The sequence below is a fragment of the Panthera tigris genome, chromosome C1 (genome assembly GCF_018350195.1).
Source record: "Panthera tigris isolate Pti1 chromosome C1, P.tigris_Pti1_mat1.1, whole genome shotgun sequence".
NCBI lineage: Eukaryota > Metazoa > Chordata > Mammalia > Carnivora > Felidae > Panthera > Panthera tigris.
In genome coordinates, this window is record NC_056667.1 from 213343414 (window position 1) to 213366244 (window position 22831).

Here is a 22831-nt window from a genome sequence, read left to right on the forward strand (position 1 = left end):
TATTCTGGCAACCTCTGTCTTAAGAGGGAGGACCAGGCGTGTCTCAGGACTAACAGCAACACTGCAATAGGCCCACCCTACAAACTGTAAAATGAAGCTACCAGAGGATCAAGACGATTCAAAGGTAATTTAACAGCCTGGTATGACATACTGTGAAACTCTTTAGAGAACAGCACCCATAGGCAATATAAGACTAAATGACATGCAAACAGGACAGTGTTTCTCATAATCAAGAGATGACACGGTCAATTCACAAGAGAAAAAAAAAGTTAATAGAAATAGACCCAGAAACGATCCAGACATTATGATACTGAGAAATTATTACAAATACTTAATTTATATAGCTTAATAAAGCCAATTAGACTTTCAAAAATGTGGGGCGCCTGGGTGGCTCAGTCGGTTAAGCGTCCGACTTCAGCTCAGGTCACGATCTCGCGGTCCGCGAGTTCGAGCCCCGCATCGGGCTCTGGGCTGATGGCTCAGAGCCTGGAGCTTGCTTCTGATTCTGTGTCTCCCTCTCTCTCTGCCCCTCCCCCGTTCATGCTGTGTCTCTCTCTGTCTCAAAAATAAATAAACATTAAAAAAATTTTAACAAAACAAAAAAAAATGTATTTAATTTATAAGAAAGGATGAACAGAGTGGGTTCAGATAGGGAGTTTCAGTGGAGAAACGGACACTCTCCATTACAGCTAAGTGGAAATTCTAAAGCTGGAAAATACAGTATCTAAACAAAAAGTTCACTAGCTGGGCTTAATGGAAGACTAGATATAGCAGGAGAACCAATGACCTTGAAGATGAAGCAATGTAAATTATCCAAATTGAAGGAGAGGTAAAAATTTTCAGAAAAAGAAAAAAAAAACCCAGTTATCTAACATCTGTGAGGAAATCCAGAATGTTCTAATACATATGTAACTGTAGTCCTAGAAGGAGAAGAGAGATAATGGGGCAGACGATAAATTAAGAAGACAGTGGCCAAAACTGAAGAAAGACTTTAAGTTACAGATATAAAAAACTTAGCAAATACAAAGCAATTAACGCAAAGAATACCATACTGAGACACATTATTGTTAAACTGCTAAAACCATGGGGGGCCTGGGGGACTCAGTCGGTAAGGGCCAACTCTTGGTTTCAGCTTAGCCATAAAACACTGCCCTGACAGTGTGAAGCCTGCTTGGGATTTTCTCTCCCCTCTCTCTCTCTCTGCCCCTCTCCAACTCACACTTTGTTTCTCTCAAAATAAATTTTAAAAATAACAAAAAAGAAATAAACTGCTAAAAATCAAAGAAAGAGAAAAAAAATCTTAAAAGCTGGCAGAGAAAAGGACACATTACGTTCAAGTCACGGAACCAAAATAATGGAAGCCAAAACATAATGGAGTGTCATCTTTAAGGTACTGAAAGGAAAAAACAAAAAACAAAACCTAAACCAGAATTTTATATCCTGCAAAAATATCCCTTAAAAAAACTGAAGACAAAATAACAATTTCAATCAAACAAGCCGAGAATATTTTCACCAAGACTCGAAGAGGGACATTCTCAAAAGACTTGAAGTTCTATTACATTCCAGGGCAGTGATACCAGATGCACGGCTGAATGTGCAAGAACCAGTGAACACCAGAATAGATAAGCATAAAACACGATTTTTTCATTCAGTTTTTTAAAAAGTTGCTTGGGGAGCCTGGGTGGCTCAGTCACTTAGGCCTCCGACTTCAGCTCAGGTCTCGATCTCACAGTGCTTGAGTTTGAGTCCCACATCGGGCTCTGTGCTGATAGCTCAGAGCCCGGAACTTGCTTCGGATTCTGTGTCTCCCTCGCTCTCTGCCCCTCCCCCATTCGTGCTCTCTTTCTCAAAAAAATAAACATTAAAAAAAAAAAAAAGCTGCCTGAGTGTTTAAAGCAAAATTTAATAATAATAAAAATAAATAACGTAGAGTGGAGTTTACCTGTAATGGTAAAACATAAGACAACAGCAGAAATGCAATTACACCACTGTGAGCATGTTACACTGTTCATGAAGTGGTGTGCCATGAATCTGTAATTGGTAATACGAACTTACGGATAATATGATCCCTAGAATAAAAAAACTACAGAAATACAGCTATTAGCCAACAGAGGAGATAAAGATGAAATACTAAAAATCACCTGATTAATCTAAAAGGTAAGTAAGAAGGAGCAAAAAACGGGTGGCAAATAAAAACCAAATACCTCGATGGTAAATTCAAACTCAACCATATTAATGCATTAAAACCAAATGGACTACACATTCTAATTAAAAGAAACTTATCAAACTATTATCTGATAGAAAACAAACAGCATAGAAGAATCAACACATACAAAGTTACTTTCTTAAAGAGTTTAACAGATGTGATGAACCCCTAGCAAGACTGATGAAAGAGAAAGCCGAAACACCCAAATTATCAAGATCAGAAATGAACCAGGGAACATCCGATCCTATGGACAGTAAGAAGGTAACACGGTAATACTTCAAACAACTTTATGCTAACAAATTATGCTTTAAATAAAAGGAGAGATTACTTAAAAATCACAATTATCCCAAATAAAAAAGAGCCAACTTCACACTGCAAGAGACACACTTATATAAAACAGCTTGCAAGGTTACATCAATACTAGACAAGGTAAATTTCAAGGCAAGGAATATTAGCAGAGATAAAGGAAGGGCACTGTATGTCAGCAGGCCATAAAAATCCAAAATGTGTATGCACCTAACGGTGTCACTTCAGGGTACATGAAGTAAAGTTGTCCAAAGTAAAAGGGGGAGGGAGAAATCCACCATTGTAGCTGGATATTTAAACCAAAAGACACAACCAAAAGACAGAAAAATTAGTAGGGACAGAGAAGAAAACAGAACACTATCAACCAAAGTGACACAGTTGACATTTACAAAATATATCCAGCAACTGCAGAAAATAACTTTTATGGTAAATTCTGAATATTCAGCAACACAGACCATATTCTGAGGTGTGGAACAAATCTCAATAAATTCAAAAGAATTAAAATCAGGGAGAGCATGTTCTCAAGAGTACAATGGAATTAACTAGAAATCAATTTATGGATATAACAAAAAGATAAAAAGAAATCCCCAAATATCTGGAAATTAAGCAACACATTTACACACACACACACACACACACACACACACACACACACACCACAAGGGAGATTACAAAATATTTTGAACAGAATGATAATGAAAACATGTCAGATTTGGCTGCAGCTAAATTAGTGCTGAGAAGGAAATTGACAGCTTTAAAAGCATCTATTAAAAGGAAGGTTTAAGGGCGCCTGGGTGGCTCAGTCGGTTGAGGGTCCAACTCTTGATTTCGGCTCGGGTCATGTTCTCATGGGTTCATGGGTTTGAGCCCCAAATTGTGCTCCATGCTCTATGCTGGCAGTGCAGATCCTGCTTGGGATTCTCTCTCTCTCTCTCTCTCTCTGCCCCTCCCCTGCTCATGCTCGCTCACTCTCTCAAAATAAATAAGTAAACAAACATTTTAAAAAAGGAAGGTTAAAAGCAACTCAGATACCAACCCAGGAAACTAGAAAAAAGTTGATCAAATTAAATCCCAGAGGAAAAAGGAAGGAAATAATTAAAAACAAGAGCAGAAATCAATGAAATAGAAAAGAGATGATCCATAGAGAAAATCAAAAGAGGCAAAAGGTTTTGAAAAAGTTTAATAAACCTGATAAACCCCAAGCAAGACTGATGGAAAAAAGTGAGAAAATACAAATTACTAATATTAGGAATGAAAAAAAGGAAACAACTTCAGGTTCTATAGACACTACAGAAAACACAAAATATTGTGAATAATTTTATGCTAATAAATTTGACATCACAGATAAAGGAACAAACTCCTTAAACAACAAAATTTTCCAAAATAATGCAAGAAGAGAAAATCTAAAGAACTCTACAATAAAACAAATTTAGACTATAATTAAAAAACCTTACTCCAAAAAAATTTCAGGTCTCAAGAGAACAGAAAGCCCAGATGTAAAACCACAATTATATGGCCAATTAACCTTTGACAAAGGAGGCAAGAATATGCAATGGGAAAAAGACAGTCTCTTTAACAAATGGTACTGGGAAAACTGAACAGCCACATGCAGATGAATGAACCTGGACCACTTTCTTACACCATACACAAAAATAAAATGGATTAAGGACCTAAATGTAAGACCTGAAATCATAAAAATCGTAGAAGAGAGCACAGGCAGTAATTTCTCTGACACTGGTTGTAGCAACATCCTTCTAGGTATGTCTCCTGAGGCAAGGGAAACAAAAGCAAAAATCAACTATTGGGACTACATCAAAATAAAAGGCTTCTGCACAGCAAAGAAAACCAACAAAACTAAAAGACAACCCACCGAATGGGAGAAGATATTTGCAACTGACCTATCTCTGATAAAGGGTTAATATCCAAAATATATTAAAAAACTATATAATGCAAACACCAAAAAACCCCACCAAATAATCCAATTAAAAATGGACAGAAGACACGAACAGACATTTCTCCAAAAACATACAAATGGTCAATAGATGCATGAAAAGACGCTTAACATCACTCATCATCAGGGAAATGCAAATCAAAACCACAATGAGATATCACCTCATACCTGTCAGAATGGCTAAAATCAAAATCTCAAGTGTTGGCGAGGATGTAGAGAAAAAGGAATCCTCGTAAACTGTTGGTGGGAGCTCAAACTGGCACAGCCACTGTGGAAGACAGCATGGAGGTTCTTCACAAAGTTAAAAACAGAACTACCCTACGATCCAGTAATCACACTACTGGGTATTTACCCAAAGAATAAGAAAACACTAATTCAAAGGGACATAGGCACCCCTGTATTGACTGCAGCGTTATTTACAAGAGCCAAACTATGGTAGCAGCCAAGTGTCTCCATTAATAGACGAATGGATAAAGATGTGGTACTTCTATACAACGGAATATTATTCAAATGAAATCTTGCCTTTGCAACAACATGGATGGAGCTAGAGGTTATTATGCTAGGTGAAGTCAGTCAAAGACAAAAACCGTACGATTTCACTCATGTGGAATTGAAGAAACAAAACAAAACAAAAAACAGAAGAAATGAGCAAAGGAAAAAAAGAGACAAACCAAGAAACAGACTCTTAATGAGAGTGAACAAACTGGTGGTTACCAGAGGGGAGGTGGCTGGGGGGATGGGTGAAACAGGTGAAGGGGATTAGAGTGTACTTATGATGAACACTGAGAATACAGGGAACTGTTGAATCACTATAGTGCACAGCTGAAACTAATATTAACACCGTATGTTACTTACACTGGAATTAAATAAAATACCATTTCAGGTCTCAATAGCTTCATCAAACATTTAAGAAAAAAATTATCAATGTGAGAGAATTCCTCCAAAAATATTAAAAAAAGGAGTATTTTCCAACTTCTGAGTCCTATATAACCTTGATACTAAAATCTGACAAAGACTTTACAAAAAAAAAGAAAATCAAGACTCGTATCTCTCATAAATGCAGACACGAAAATCCCGAATATGAGCTAAATGAAGACAGCAATATAGAGAGTATCATGACCAAGTGGGATTATTCTCAGAAATATAAGATTTGTTTAACATTAAAAAGGTCAATCAATGGAATTCATCACATTAACAGAAAAAAAGGTGTACAAGACAAAAAAACCCCACAAAACTGAGTCAACATTTGATAAAATCCAACCTCTACTCAAGATGAAATGATCAGTCAACTATGAATTAAAAGCTAACTCCCTCAAAATTACAAAAGGTATTTATATTTTTCTTTTAAGTATTCTGTTTATTTTCGACAGAGAGAGAGAGAGGAAAAGGGAGGGAGGGAGGGAGGGAGGAAAGAGGAGAGGGAGAGGGGGAGAGAAGATCTAAAGGGCGCTCTGTGCGCAAAGCAGAACCCAATGTGGGGCTTGAACTCACGAACTATGAGATCATGACCTGAGCTGAAGGCAGACGCCCAACCGACTGAGCCACCCAGGTGCCCCAGGGTATGTATATTTTTTAAAAATGTGCACAACTAAGATCATACTCAAGAGTAAAATACCGAGACACTGACCCAATTATTTTTTGTTTTCTTAAAAATTTTTAATATTTATTTTTGAGAGAGGGAGAGAGACAGAACACAAGTGGGGGGGGGGGTGGTCAGAGAGAAGGAAACACAGAATCTGAAGCAGCCTCCAGCCTCTGAGCTGTCAGCACAGAGCCCGACGTGGGGCTCAAACCCACGAACCATGAGATCATGAACTAAGCAGAGGTTGGAAGCTTAATTGAGCCACCCAGGGGCCCTTACCCAATTGTTTTAAAGGAAAACCTGGAGGGGGGGGCGGAGTTAAGATGGTGGAGTAGTAGGGGGAACCTGGCCTTGCCTTGTTCCTCGAAAACAGCTAGATCAACATCAAATGATTCTGAATTCACACCTAGAAAATCAATCGGAGGATTAAGAGAACATTCTGCGCATCTTGAGGGAGGAAATGTGGCAGGTGCAGGTGCAGTGACATGAATTAGGGGACAGAAGAGCTGTGGTGCGTGGAAGGGAGGAAGCCCTTTTTGTGGAGAGGAAAGGGAGAGGGGTTAGAGAGACGTCATGGGGTTCGTGCAAGAAAAGCACTCCTCCAAACCCAGTGACTGGGGAATCAGGAGGAATGGACTATATCAGCAGTTTCTGCAGAGTGGAACTCAAAGTTGGAGGTTATCAAAGTCTACAGCATTCACAGGAGTTGATCTCGGTGGGCAGCTGTGCTCCTGGGGAGGAGGAGGGCAAAGGCCTGGGAGAGGACAGTGGAGTGTGGGGATGCCCCAGGTTATACTGGGAGAGAACGTTCCATTCCCTGGAGTGCATTAGGAAGAGAATATATTGCCTCTTCAAGGACAAAAGACCTGGCTGGCGCCTTTGAGCAGCCGTTCAGCACCAGGGGACAAAGGTGCAAACAGAGGGTGGATAACCTGGCCGCAGCTTTTTGCTGTGCTTCACCATAAACTCCAGGCACCTGCTCGGCCGTGCGACTGCTTTTCTGGGACAGGCCGGCACCAGGCGCAGCGCTGCAAGAATGCGACGCTCCCTGGAGGGGAGTGGATCCAGCGTGTGCAGGGTCCTTTAAAATTTGGAGTTCCACATCCTAGCTGCGTGCCAAAGATAACCACAAGAGATAAACCAAAGGCTGTGTGTTGACGGCCTGGGCACAGAAGGGTTGAGAGCAGGGATCTGACAGAAACCTGGGACACAGAAGGGGAGATTGTTCGCTGGTCTGTGAGGACTCCCTGAACAGTGGCAGATGTGAGTTCCCCTCTCCTCTCTGGGGAAGAGAGCAAGGGGACACCATCTTTCTCCGCCCGCCAGCAAGGCCAGCACAGCGCCCCCACCAGCGGAAGGTGGTACTGCTTACACCAAACCACACATCCTGTCCCCTACAGGTGCATCTTTTTTTTTTTTTTTTTAAATGCTTTATTTTTGAGAGAGAGAGAACCAGTGCAAGTGGGGGAGGGGCAGAGAGAGGGGGACAGAAAATCTGAAGCGGGCTCTGCACGGAGGGCAGTGAGCCTGATGTGGGTCTTGAACTCTGAAACCATGAGATCATGACCTAAGCCAAAGTCGGAGACTCAACTGACTGAGCCACCTAGGTGCCCCTGCAGGTGCAGCTTTACTCGGGCAGGTCTGACTGTGAGCCAGCACGGCAAGACTCTCCCCCAGAGGACCAGCACGCCCCCCAGCTCCACATGCACCAAGTCTATGGAACATAAAGTGCTCTGAAGCATCACCTTCAGTTCTGGGGGAAATAGGACCAGGTTTGTTTTTTTTTTTGAATCAGGCTTATAGTTATTTGTTCATTTGTTTTTTCATTTCCTTTTCTTGTTGTCTGGATCAGGCTTTTTATTTTTTTCCCCTTTCCTTCTTTTTTTTGGAACTAGGCTTACAGTTTTTTGTTTGTTTGTTTGTTTTTGTTCCTTTTCCTTTTTTGAATCAGGCTTTTTAAAAAAATCAGTCTTATTTTAACAAACAAATCAAAGCACACCTAGTTAAAGGTCCAAATGCTCCCCACTGCAAGCAAGGATGAACTCTGCATAGGACTGACCTGGGGGAAAGAGCAGCCAAATCACAAAGCAGAGTGCACACAGCATACACCGGAGCGCTTCCTGAAGCGCTAGGCCTGGGCAGCCCGGACGTGACCCCTTTTCTTAACACAGCATTACTCTCAGGAGCAGGACATGTAAGCTTTCGTAACATGCAAAAAACAGAAACCTAGACAAAATGGCAAGGTGGAGGAATTCTCCCCAAAAGAAGTATCAAGAAGAAACCACAGCCAGGAATTTGCTCACAAAAGATGTAAGCAATATATCTGAACAAGAATTTAGAACAACAATTTAGTCATAATAATACTAGCTGGGCTTGAAAAAGCATAGAAGACACCAGAGAAACCCTTGCTGCAGAGATAAGAGACCTAAAAATCAGGCTGAAATAAAAAATGCTAACTGAGATGCAAAACTGACTGGATGTATTCACAAGGAAGATCAAAGCAGCAGGGGAACGAATAGGTGACACAGAAGATAAAACTACGGAAATAATGAAGCTGAAAAGAAGAGGGAAATAAAACCACTACATCACAAATACAGACTTGGGGAATTCAGCAATCCATAAAGTGCAATAATATCCGTATCACAGGGGTTCCAGAAGAAGAGCAGGAAAAAGGGACAGAAGGTTTATTTGAACAAATTATAGCTGAGAACTTCCCTAATCTGAGGAAGGAGGAAAGAGGCATTCAAGTCCAAGAGGCACAGAGAACTCCCCTCAAAAATCAGCAAAAAAAACTCAGAGCACCTGGGTGGCTCAGTCGGTTGAGCGTCCGACTTGGGCTCAGGTCATGATCTCGCAGTTTTTGAGTTCAAGCTCCGCGTTGGGCTCTGTGCTGACAGCTCAGAGCCTGGAGTCTGCTTTGGATTCTGTGTCTCCCTCTCTCTACCCCTTCCCTGCTCTGTCTCTCTCTCTGTCTCTCAAAGATGAATAAACGTTAAAAAAAAAAATCAGCAAAAAAACAGGTCAACATCAAGACATACCACAGTAACACCTGCAAAACACAAAGATAAAGAGAGAATTCTGAAAGCAGTTAGGAACACAACGTCCTTAACCTACAAGAGCAGACACATAAGGTTAGCAGACCTGTCCACAGAAACCTGACAGGCCAGAAGGGAGTGGCAGGAAATATTCAATGTGCTAAATGGGAAAAATACGCAGCCAAGAATCCTTTATCCAGCAAGGCTGTCATTCAGAATAGAAGGAGAGATAAAGAGCCTCCAAGACAAGCAAAAACTAAAGGAGTTTGTGAACACGAAACCAGCTCTGCAAGAATTATTAAAGGGGACCCTTAGACAGGGAAAGAGAGACCAAAAGCAACCAAGACTAGAAAAGAACAGAGACAATCCACAGAATCAGAAACTTTACAGGTAATACAATGGCACTAAATTCATATCTATTGATAATTATTCTGAACGTAAATGGACTAAAATGTTCCAATCAAAAGACACAGGGTATCAGAATGGTCACAAAAACAAGACCCATCGATATGCTGACTCACAAAAGACTCATTTTACACCCACAGACACCTCCAGATTGAAAGTGAGGGGTGGAGAACCATTTCTCATGCTAACGGACATCAAAAGGAAGCTGCAGTAGCCATACTTAGGCAAACTAGATTTCAAATCAAAGACTATCATAAGAGATGAAGAAAGGCATTAGATCATAATAAAGGAGGCTATCCAACAAGAAGATCTAACTACTATTTATGCCCCTATCTTAAAAGCAAGCAAATGTACAAATCAATTAATAACAAACTTAAAGAAGCTTGTTGATAACAACACAATAAAAGTAGGAGACTTTAACACCCCACTTGCAGTAATGGGCAGATCATCTAAGCAGAAGATCAACAGGGAAACAGGCTTTGAATGATACACTGGACCAGATGGACTTAACAGATATAATCAGAGCATTTCATCCTAAAGCAACAGAATACACACTCTTTTCGAGTGCACATGGAACATTCTCCAGAAGAGATCACATGATGGGTCACAAATCATGCCTGAACCAGTACAGAAAGACTGAGATCCTTACCATGCATATTTTTAGACCACAACACTATGAAACTTGAGGTCAACCATAAGAAAAAATTGGGGAAGCCCTCAAATACATGCAGGTTAAGGAACATCTTACTAAAGAATGAATGGATTAACCAGGAAATTAAAGAAGAAATTAAAAAAATAAATGGAAGCAAATGAAAATGAAAACACGACAGTCCAAAACCTTTGGGATGCAGCAAAGGTGGTCATAAGAAGTATTATATATTGTAACACAGGCCCTTCCTCAAGAAGCAAAAGTCTCAAATACACAACCTAACCTTACACCTAAAAGAACTGGAAAAAGAACAGCAAGTAAAGATGAGAGCAGAGACAAATGATACAGAAACCAAAAAACCAGCAGAACAAACTGATCAATGAAACTAGGAGCTGGTACTTTGAAAGAATTAAAAAAACTGATAACCCCCTAGCCAAATTTATCAAAAATAAAAGAGGACCCAAACAAATAAAATCACAAATGAAAGAGAACACAACCAACACCACGGAAACACAATTATAAAAGAATATTATAAGCAATTACATGCCAACAAATTTGACAATCTAGAAGAAATGGATAAATTCCTAGAAACATATAAATGACCAAAACTGAAACAGGAAGAAATAGAAAATTTGAATAGACTCATAACCAGCAAAGAAACTGAATCAGAAATACAAGATCTCCCAAAAAACAAGAGTCCAGGGCCAGATGGCTTCCCAGGGAAATTCTACCCAATATTTGAAGAAGAATTAATACTTACTATTCTGAAACTGTTCCAAAAAATAGAAATGGAAGGAAAACTTCAAACTCCTTCTATAAGGCTAGCATTACCTTCATTCCAAAACCAGACAAAGACCCCACTAAAAAGGAGAATTACAGACCAATTCCCTGATGAACATGGATGCAAAAATTCTCAACAAGATCCTAACAAATCCAACAGTACATTAAAAGGATTATCCACCACAATCAAGTGAGATTTATTCCCGGGCTGCAGGGGTGGTTCAGTGTCTGCAAATCAATTAACGTGATACACACCTTAATAAAAGAGAGGATAAGAACCACATGATCCTCTCGATAAATGCAGAAAAATCATCTGACAAAATATAGCATCCATTCTTGATAAAAACCCTCAAGAAAACTGGGACAGAAGGAACATACCTCAACATCATAAAAGGCCATATACAACAGACCCGTATCATCCTCAATGGGGAAAAACTGAGAGCTTTTCCCCTAAGTTCAGGAACACAACAGGACGTCCACTCTCACCATTGTTGTTCAACATAGCACTGGAAGTCCTAGCCTCAGCAATCAGACAACAAAAAGAAATAAAAGGCATCCAAATTGTCAAGGAAGAAGTCAAACTTTCACTCTTCACAGATGACAGGATACTCTATGTGGAAAACCTGAAAGACTTCACCAAGAACTTCACTGCTAGAACTAATTCAGCAAGGTTGCAAGGATATAAAATCAATGTACAGAAATCTGTTGCATTTCTATACACCAATAATGAAGCAGCAGCAGGAGAAATCAAGGAATCAATCCCATTTACAACTGCACCAAAAACCATAAGATACCTAGGAATAAACCTAACCAAAGAGGTAGAAGATATGTACTCTGAAAAGTTTACAACACTTATGAAAGAAATTGAAGACACAAAGAAATGGAAAAACATCCCGTGCTCATGGACTGGAAGAACAAATATTGGTAAAATGTTGATAGCACCCAAAGCAATCTACACCTTCAACCCAATCCCGATCAAAATAGAACCAGCATTCTTCTCAGAGCTAGAACACACAATCCTAAAATTTGTATGGTACCACAAAAGATCCCGAATAGCCAAAGTAATGTTGAAAAAGAAAACGAAAGCTGGAGGCATCACAATTCTGGACTTCAAACTGTATTACAAAGATGTAATCATCAAGACAGAATGGTATTGGCACAAAAACAGACACATAGACCAATAGAACAGAAAAGGGAACCCAGAAATGGACCCACAACTATGTTGTCAGCTAATCTTTGATAAAGTGGGAAAGAATATCTAATGGAAAAAAGTCTCTTCGACAAACAGCGTTGGGAAAACTGGACAGCGACATGCAGAAGAATGAAACTGGACCACTTCTTACACAGTACACAAAAAATAAACTCAAAATGGATAAAGACCTAAATGTGAGAGGAGGAAACCATCAAAATCCTAGAGGAGAACACAGGCAGCAACCTCTTTGTCCCTGGCTATAGCAACTTTTAACTAGACACATCTCCGGGGGCAAGGGAAACAAATGCAAAAATGAGCTCTTGGGACTTCATCAAGATAAAAAGCCTCTGCACAGCAAAGGAAATAATCAACAAAACTAAAAGGCAATCCACAGAATGGGAGAAGATATTTGCAAATCTGATAAAGGGTTAGTATCCAAAACCTATAAAGAAATTAGCAAACTCAACACCCCCAAAACAAATAATTCAGTTAAGAAATGGGCAGAAGACATGAATAGACATTTCTCCAAAGAAGACCTACAAATGGCTAACAGACACATGAAAAATGCTCAACAACACTCATCATCAGGGAAACACAAATCAAAATCACAATGAGATACCACCTCACACCTGTCAGAATGACTAAAATTAACAACTCAGGAGACAACAGACATCGGCAAGGATGCAGAGAAAGGGGAACCCTCCTACACTGTCAGTGGGAATGCAAACTGGTGCAGCCACTCTGGAAAACGGTATGGAGGTTCCTCAAAAAATTACAAATAGAACTAACCTATGACCCAGCAATTGCATTACTAGGTATCTACCCAAAGGATAAGAAAAATACTGAATCAAAGGGGCACGTGCACCCCAATGTTTATAGCACTACTATCAACAAAAGCCAAACTGCAGAAAGAGCCCAAATGTCCACTGACTGATCAATGGATAAAAAAGATGTGGTGTAAACACACACACACACACACACACACACACACACACACACACACAGAGGAATACTACTGAGCCATCAAAAAGAATGAAATTTTGTCATTTGCAACGACGTGGATGGAACTGAAGTATATTAGGCTAAGTGAAATAAGTCAGAGAAAGACAAATATTGTATGATTTCACTCATACGTGGAATTTAAGAAAACAAAACAGATGAACACAGGGAAAGGGAAGGAAAAATAAAATAAGATGAAAACAGAGAAAGGCAAACCATGAGAATCTTACCTACAGAGAACAAACTGAGGGTTGCTGGAGGGGGTGTTGTGTGGGGGATGGGCTAAATGGGTGACGGGCATTAAGGAGGGCACTTGTGATGATGCTGTTGTATTACAAGCCCTTCTTTTTCTGTTACTTCTTGATTCTATAAATTATTTGATTTGATAACTTAATAAGTAACTTAACTGAATTTTAACCATTAAATAAAAAAAGTGATTTTATTTTCACCTAATTCAAATTTCCTTTGCAAAGCGATCATAATAAAATTTCCCGGGATGGGACCTCCTATACAGATGTCATGTATTACCTTTCGCAGTGGTCCATACTGTTTTCTGTACTTCTTGTTCCAAGATATTCCTATCTTTTTCAAGAGTTTCTGGCCCAGCTGATCAACAGGAATCAGATTACTCTCCTCCTTGTGAAAGAAACACAAGATCATTTAGGAAAATTTGATGAGATGTAAATGTAACATTTACAAGTTCAAAGGGGCCAATAGGATTATATCTAATTAAATGTGCCTATGACAGCTGAACATGGAAGTGGATTAACCATAACTACTTTAAAATAAAAAAAGTTTTTTACAAGTAGATTAAGCCTCAGTTTAGAAAACCTGAATTGTGCTTTCCTGTGCCAAAGTTCAAACATTTAAGGAGCCAATATCCAAAGAGTATTCTGAGGTTTGGTAAATTCCTGATATTTTATGGGATGTTTACAAGAGATATTTAAGCGCAAAAAAGGATTATCAATATCTTTTCCGAATGTTTCCAGATATAAAGCAGTTCTAAAAGGGAAGAGGAAGTGACTGTTTGGGGCTGAAATGTACCCCCTCCCCACCCCCACATTCATACATTGACTCCTGAACCTTCAAGATCTCAACTATGACTATATTTGGACAGGACCTTTAAGGAAGTGATTAAGTTAAAAATGAGGTAGAGTGCGTCCTAGTCCAATCTGACTGGTGTCCTTATAAGAAGAAGAAATAATGGACACACAGAGACACTGGGGATGCACATGCACAGAGGAAAGGCCATGTGAAGACACAGCGAGAAGGCAGCCATCTGCAAGCCAAGAAGAGAGGCCTCGGGAGGAAACAAACCTGCCGGCACCTTGATCTTGGACTTCCAGCCTCCAGAGCTGTGAGAAAATAAATTTCTGTTGTTTAAGCCACCCAATCTGTGGTATTCTGTTACGGCAGCTCTAGCAAACTAATACAGTGGCCACAGACCAATGCAGTTAAAGGACTCAGACTAGGTCCGTGGTAAAGAATTAAGAAAAATTGTTCACAGGAATGAATAAATACATAAAAGGAGACCTACCACCTTTACAACACAGCACTAAGCAAACGTTAAGAGTCACAGACTTGAGGTATTATCAGCATATCAGTATTAGGAATGAAAAAGAGGACATAACTTCAGGTATTACAGGCATTAGGAAGGATAACGTGGGAAAATAGCAAATTCCAAAACAATATGTAAAGTGAATCCCAATTCCATTCAAAAGGACAGTAGTACCAAAAAACCCTATAACCCAATCCCAATATATATATATATGCATAAACACAGAGAAAAAGCAGAATGTAAAAAATATACGTCAAAGTATTAACAATAACTGGATATTTGATTTATATTTTTATTATCTTGATATATTTCCTAGTATTTTTTCTCTCAAATTTTCTACCACAAATATGAATTTTTTTATAACCAGAAAGTCTCCAATAAAAAAATTATAAAAATAGACACAGAGAATGTCCCAAAGGAAAAAGACTGCCAACAGTACCAGAATCAGTTCTATCAATGAAATTTCATGTATCTATGTGCATGTCTGTAATACACACACACGAAAATATAAACTCTACCTGTAGTAAGATTGCTTTTAGAATTATCAATGGATCATCGTCAATCTCCTCTTTATTCTGGAGATCTGGTTTACTTTTTTCCTCCTAGAAAGGAAAACAATAAAAAGGTTTCTATCATTACTCCCTTAAAAGGTAACTAACAAAAGAGAAATGTTTGTGCCACGGAAGTTTCAAGAGGGAGAAGGGATAGTAACAGCATCGTAATAACTTACATATACTTTGGAATCAGGCAGACCTGGCTCTGAATTCCAGTTTTGGTTGAATAATCCTGAATAAGCTACTTAATCTCTGCAGATCATTATCTGCAAATGGAATTATGAGATAAGCCTCCAGCACAACACACGCTCGGCAGGTTCTGACATTCTCCCAGTAAGCACCACCCCAGCTGCACCCTACAAATCTTGACAGGTTGTGTGTGAATCACTAGCAAGCTCAGCTTCAGGCTCCCTTCTATTTCCCAGTCGTCTTAAGTTTTCACCCCATTCTATGAAGTTATTTGGGAACATATCAAAATAAGGTATTTTTTTTTATTGAATTTTTGGTACATGCCATCTTGCAAAAGCATTTTGATTTGACTTAAAACCATAAATACAAATAGACCTAAACAATTAACACAAGACCAAAATACAGAAAGAGTAAAACAATATGGTACATTAAGTATAATCATCTTTACCAATTACTAAAAATGCTGGATAAAGTAAACTCAACAATAAAAAGCAAAGGCATCTTTTTAAAACACACACTGAATTAGCAAGAGAGTATCAGGGAAATCCTGAGGGAAAAAGTGAAACGGGAATCCAGGGAGGAAATCCAGAGCTGAGGCCTCCAGCCGTCCAACCTGGCCGATGCAGCTTCCACTTTGATGCTCATACAGGACATGGTTTGGGAGGCAAAGCCTCAAGACCTCCAAAAGTACGGAGTTGAATGGTTTTCCAAACAACCAGTTTTGCAGTTCTCTGACACCATCTGGGTGTCCTACAATTCAGTCCAGTTCTGATACGAACTTCACTCAGTCCCACAGGACTGTCCCCACTTCAGACAACAGCCACAAACGGGGTCCTGAGCAGGGTCCAGGCCACCTGTGCTTTTGCCTGGCTGATTACAAATTCTAGGGTTCCTACAACCCCCACTTCAGGTTTGAGAATTTCCTGGAACAGCTCACAGAACTCAGGAACTTGTACACCCTGTGGACAGGGTGAGGTCGGGAAGGGTCCTGAGTACAGCAGGAACCTCTGTCCCTGTAGAGTCGGGGTGGGCACCCTCCCTGCACATGGATGTGTTCACCAGCCCACAAGCTCCCTTAGTCTCCTTGCTTCAGAATTTTAATCAAAGTTTCAGTATGCAGGCATTACCGATGGACTGAATTCAATCACCAGCCCCTCCCCGGGTCAGGGACTGGGGCTAAAAACACCAACCCTCTAAGCATGTGGTTGGTTCTGCTGCTGATCAGCCCTCATTTCGAAGGTATCTAGGTTCCCACCAAGAGTTACCCCATTAGCATGAACTCGGGTATGGTTGAAAGGGGTTCGTTATGAATAACAAAAGACAAGCCTATCACTCAGGAAATTTCAAGCTCTATTCCAGGAACCTGGGGCAAAGACAGAATATAAATATGTATTTTTTAATTATACCACATAGACAGACTTCAGCAAAATGCTAGAAACCTGAAAAGAGCCACCCTCTCAGTATAAACATGGCCTAGAAAAATCCACCCCACAATAAAAAACAATGAGAAACTTGCTTTTACTTTGATACTAGATGAAGGTAGAAAAACACCTCCTCTAAATTTATAATCACAAGTCCCCGCTTGGGTTTGTGGCCCACATGGTATGGCTCCAAAACCACTAGGTCAAAGTTAAGGGTTGGAAGGGACCCTAGGCATGTGGTAGAGACAAAAACTTATCTTTCTCAGAGGAAGGCACTTTCAACCTAGCCCATGAATTACTCCAGTAAATCATGTTCTTAAAAAAACCACCAATCAAGCAAGACTACAGTCTAAAATAACAAAATCCCAAGGAAATAGAAGCAGTAGATATCCAAGCAGACCTACAAAGTCTTCAGATACTGCAATTATCAGAATAATAAAATAATATGTTTAAAGACATGACTAAAGAATAAGAGGTTTAAAAATGGTAGAAGAGGAAAGGCAGGCCAGCACTGCCCCTACGTGTCTCGCCGGTGTGGGTAACCGACAGGCTAGGCCCAGTCCTCCTCCACTCTGCCAGTGTCCAACCTTGGCCTTGTCCGGACAGTAGGAACTAGCTCTGGGCTGCCTACTGGGAGTTGTTGTGAAGGCTTCTCTGACCCCTTTCTTCAAATGTGCAAGGTAATATTCAAAGTGATGTCAACAACCATCAATGAAGCAAAAGGTCTCTCCGGAAGCAAAAAGCAGGGGCACCTGGGTGGCTCAGTCGGTTAAGCATTTGACTTTTGATTTTGGCTCAGGTCATTATCTCACGGTTTGTGGGTTTGAGTCCTATGTTGGGCTCAGCGCTACCAGCACAGAGCCTGCTTAGGATTCTGTCTCTAACCTTCCCCTCCTCTCTCTCAAAATAAACAGGGGGGAAAAAAAAAGGAAGCAGAAAGCAAAGATCAGGCTCCTTTTTACAACCAGATCTAGAGTCACATTTTGCAGTGAATGGCCTCCATACTAGAAGAAAAGGGATCATCTTCTAGATACACTAAGGAGACTAAAATGTTGCCTTTATACACTATACTATATTATATCATATAATACATAATTATTGTTTTTTAAAGTAAACTCTACCCCCAACGTGGGGCTTGAACTTACAACCTTAAGATCAAGAGTCCCATGCTCTACCAACTGAGCCAGGCAGGCACCCCTGGAAAGCTGACTTTAAACTCATGAAAATTATGTCAGATTGGTCATGAAAGTTATTCCTTTGCAGACAGCAGCTACTAAAGAACTCCATGAACGCAGGGAACGGCTCCTTGAAAGGAAGAAGAAATTGCCAAACTATAAGCAGAAAGAACATGCAGCTATGATTAGAATATTTGGAATCCTATGTCTCTAGGCACAAGCAGTCTCTCAGCATAATGGCAATACAAAGATAAGCAGTGTGCAGATGTACGTATTGAGGTTGAAATTTTTAAAGCATTAATCATTATTTGAACATCACAAAGCTCTGGATGAAAAAATTAGTGATTCTGAAAGAACAAAGGAAAAAATTTAACAAACGGGATGCTTCATAGAAGGCATGAATAGTAAAATATACCAAGCACGAAGGGAAGCATTCTGATTGTTCTTTAAGCCCCAAGAAAGACCTTGCTAAAGTAACAAAGCGTCAAGTGTAGAGAGGCAGTGCAGAGAGCAAAACCAAACGAAAGAATGCCTGTCTCTCTTCCCCAGTCACATAACAGAACCAGGAGAAGAGCCCAATGATGCTAGAAAAGAGCTAATTAACTCTGAGGAAATGAACACAAAAGGGCAGGGATATCCAAGGAAGCACAACCCAAAACGAAGACACGGAAGACAGCATCAATGCTTGAGACACACTACCGCAGCACTGCAGGAGTCCACCTGTGTGTGTGACCTCCACGATAAACTTGAAAATGAAACTGCAGAAGAACAAAGACTGATGATAAATCTCATCAACTATAAAAGTGCCGGAAATCAGACAGCGGCTGAAGAAAATCTGCTGTGGGTATTGAGGGGAGCGGAGACACGCTCCCTGCCCTGGCGTCTGACCGGTGCAGAAAGTGGGAGTGCTCTCTCGGACTGAAGAGACAGGGCAACACTGGAAAACAAGGTTACACAGACGAGGGCGGAGCTGGAAAAAAGAAGTCAAGACCACGGCGGGCAAGGCAAAGAGAAAAAAAATAAATGAACAACCCGGTATTTATTGGATCTGTCCTCAAGCTTGTATCAGAAACTAAGAAAAACCTTCAACATCATCTTTTAGAGAGAAGGGAACTGAGCTAATTTAATCGTCTGAAAAGGGTGGGGGGAGAACGGCTGCTTAGAGAACCAGAGGTCTCTGCTACGGGACCCCGGACACTAAAGACAGCAGCATGAAGAAAGGTAGTATGATAAGAATCGGCGCGAACTAAGTACGGACACACTGAGGGCTGAATTAGAGCAGATGAGGGCAGAAGAACTTCCCTTCACCTGACTGGGAATGTGCCCCACACCTAACGTCTTGGCAAACGTGGCACAAGCACCCGAGAGTGATGCTTCCATGGCGCTCTCGGCCCAGAACGAAATGGAAGGTAACGGACCGGAAAGGGGGACACAAACCAGTCCTTCTCCAAACATGTCTGCAATATAAGAGGCGTTTAGCGAGATGGTTGGTTGTAAAAATCAATAAACTAATGGTAATTGCATTTCGTACGCTAGCCACAAATAGTCCAAGAAATACAAAGTATGGGCCACAGCCCCACAGAACATCTTCTTGGTGGAACAGTGTGACTTTTTAAACATCCAAATGCTTTTTAATATCCAAGTACAACTGACAGAGCATCAGAAATGCAGACAGGTGCTCTGGAAAGCAAACACCAACAGGTAGAACGTGCATCTGCAACACTGCTGGCACCAAGAGAAGCGATACCACTGCGTGTGGCCAACTATTCACGAACAACCCCAATTGTCTGATCGTCAGGAAGCTGTCGTAAGCATCCTATTCCTACCATGATGGCTTGTAACTTACATACTGACATTTCACTGTGTTCTAGTTATACGTTAGAAAGCTGGCCAAGAGGCTGGGGTTGGTGTGTTACACCTTACTTTTCCCACTGCAATTAATTGGAACTAAGACTTCAGTTAGTGCTTTCCTTCAGAACATCTTAAGAAAATTACAAAGCTTTTTTGTAAGAAGCTCTAAAATATGAAAAGATCTATCTGGTTTACATATCTAGATTCAAAACTCTACTACTTCTGAGAAGGTGTGTACATGCGTGAGAATACTGACAAGCTGGTTCTAGGAATGTCTGCAGAAGAGTAAAAGGCCAAAACAGTAACAATACTCCTGAAGAATAACAACATACAGGGAGACTTGCCTGGATCATGACTTAATGATAATGCTACAGAAATTAACAACGTGGTATCTGCCTACCAACAGAAAAAAGAACAATGAACACAATAGATGCCCAAATGGACTCATACGCAAATAACTGACAGAACAAAACTGGCACTGGGGATTGGTGGGGAAAGAATGGATTATTCAATAAATGGGAATGGGCAACCAGATACCTAAATGGGGGGGAAAGTCACACACCATTCACAGGAAACCATTCTGGGAAGACTGAGAAGTTTTAAGTTTTTTAATGTTTATTTTTGAGAGAGAGAGAGAGAGAGACAGAGAGAGAGAGAGCGCGCGCGTGAGCGGGGAGGGGCAGAGAGAGAGGGAGACACAGAATCCAAAGCAGGCTCCAGGCTCCGAGCTGTCAGCACAGAGCCTGACGCGGGGCTCGAACTCACGAACTGTGAGATCATGAGCTGAGCCGAAGTCGATGCTTAACTGACTGAGCCACCCAAGCGCCGCAAGACTGAGAAGTTTTAAATATATAAGGCAAAACTATAAAACTTTTAGAAGACAATACAAGAAGAAAATCTTTATCATCTTTGGTCGGTGCCATGAAAGACAGAAAAGCCGAGGAACAGTTACCAATTAAAGGAGACTTAAGAGATGTGCTAACTAAGTATAACGTGGGACCTGCACTTGACGCTAGAGTGGGGAAGAAATGCTGTAAAGGATCCGGAAGAGACAACTGGTAGAATCTGAATATAAACTCTTTATTAGAGAGTAGAAATGTTTCAATGTTAAAGTTTCTGATTGTGATCTATGCTTGTGTAAGGGAACATCCTTGTTCTCAGGAGATAAATACTCAAGTGTTTAGGAGTAAAGGGGCCTAATGTCTTCAGCTTAATTTCAAATGGTTCAGCACTCCTACGATGTTAGCTGTGTGTTTGCACAAATTTGGAAAATTGCTGTTGTTTTTAAAATGTTTATTTTTGAAAAAGAGGGAGAGAGAAAAGGCCAGCTGGGGAGCGGCGGGGAGGGAGGAAGGGCAGAGAGAGAGAGGGAGACAGAGAATCCCAAGCAAGTTCCACAGTCAGCGCAGACCCCGACGCATGGCTTGATCTCACGAACTGCGAGATCATGTCCTGAGCTGAAATCAGGAGTCAGAAGGTTAACCGACTGAGCCACCCAAGTGCTCCATTGTTGTTGTTTTTTAAAGTTTAAGTAATTTCTTTCTTTCTTTTAATTAGTTTTCTTTATTTCTGAGAGGCGGAGAGAGACAGAGCACGAGTGAGGGAGGGGCAGAGAGAGAGGGAGACACAGAATTTGAAGCAGGATCCAGGCTCTAAGCTGTCAGCACAGAGCCTGACGTGGGGCTCGAACTCAGAAACTGTGAGATCATGACCTGAGCTGAAGTCAGACGCTCAACCGACTGAGCCACCCAGGCGCCCCTCTTTAAGTAATTTCTACCCTCAACGTGGGGATCTTGAGATCAAGAGCCACGTGTGCTTCCGACTGAGCCAGTCGGGTGCCCAAATTTGATGAATTGTTAACAACTAAAGAATCCAGGTGAAGAGTATATAGAAAGTGTTTGTACTAGGCTGGTTTTTCTTCTGTATGAAACGTTTTAGAAATAAAAATTTCAAACTTCTAACTATTAACTTTGCTTCCCTATAAAAATTTTCTAGGGTAAATACATATAATAAATGGCAAAAGGTCATTTTCACCAGAACAGTAAGACCAAAAAAGGGAAAAAGTGCAAAGATACTTCTAAACTAATTTCTATGCTTACTTGAAATTGCCAGTTTCCCAAATGATCGACATCTTTAATATACACGTGATAATGTCCTCCATAGCAACCACCTTGGTGGATAATAACCGAAAAGAGGTCATAAACATACTCCAAGTCATCCAATTCACTCTATAAGAGAAAAGAGCATAAACATTGATAGTTTACTTGAAAGGTGCCAATTATCTGAGAAACTTATTTACTTGGAAAGTAACTAGTATTTCTGGTTCAGGCAAAAGATGAGAGATACAAACAGATGCAAAGTGATAATTTTTTTCATTAATATAGAAATCGAAAAGTAAAATTATGGTCAATTTCCTAGCTAAGTGCTCAATGTTTTACCTATTTCACTTCTGTTATTTCAAAGCATGTTAAAATAATGTGACAAACTACTGTTTTAAAAAGGGCCTAAAGTTTTTCTATAGGAGACAGTGGCTGTTAACTAAACCTGTGGTGGCCATCATTTCGCAATATACGTAAATCAAAACTTATCATGCTATACACCTTCAACTTACAGAGTGATGTCTATCAATTATTTCTCAGTAAAACTGGAAAATAAAAAAAAAAGAATTAACTCAATTATCCTGTTTTATTCAGGCAGTAAATGGAGGGGGACAAGTATATTAACTTATGCTGGAAAAACTGTTCATTCTGTATGTCCCAATAAAATAAAACCCAAAAAGCTCAGAAATTAGGCTTGAAGTAGAGGAAGGCCCATCTGAATTTAAGAATAAATGAAATATTACTTTTATACATAGAAATTCAGTAGTTAATTAATAAATGTCCTGGTCTTAATGAACATATAATGATTTGTAAATAAGAAACACAGCAGTCTCGTGGCTCTGATGTTGGCATGTATAGTGATTATATAGACAATAGTTT

At 40.2% G+C, this 22831-nt stretch overlaps 1 protein-coding gene across 16 annotated transcripts in view; it reads right to left on the reverse strand.

The window, feature by feature from the left end:
• The window catches only part of USP40 (ubiquitin specific peptidase 40), an 88171-nt gene that overhangs the window by 51461 nt on the left and 13879 nt on the right, over window positions 1-22831 (reverse strand). For all 16 annotated transcript variants that reach the window (XM_042995689.1, XM_042995688.1, XM_042995681.1 and 13 more), the window contains 3 exons: window positions 21953-22081; window positions 15182-15265; window positions 13634-13741 (listed from right to left, as the gene is read on the reverse strand). In XM_042995689.1, coding sequence (XP_042851623.1) covers window positions 13634-13741; window positions 15182-15265; window positions 21953-22081 — 321 coding nt within the window. The remainder of the gene's footprint in view (window positions 1-13633; window positions 13742-15181; window positions 15266-21952; window positions 22082-22831) is intronic.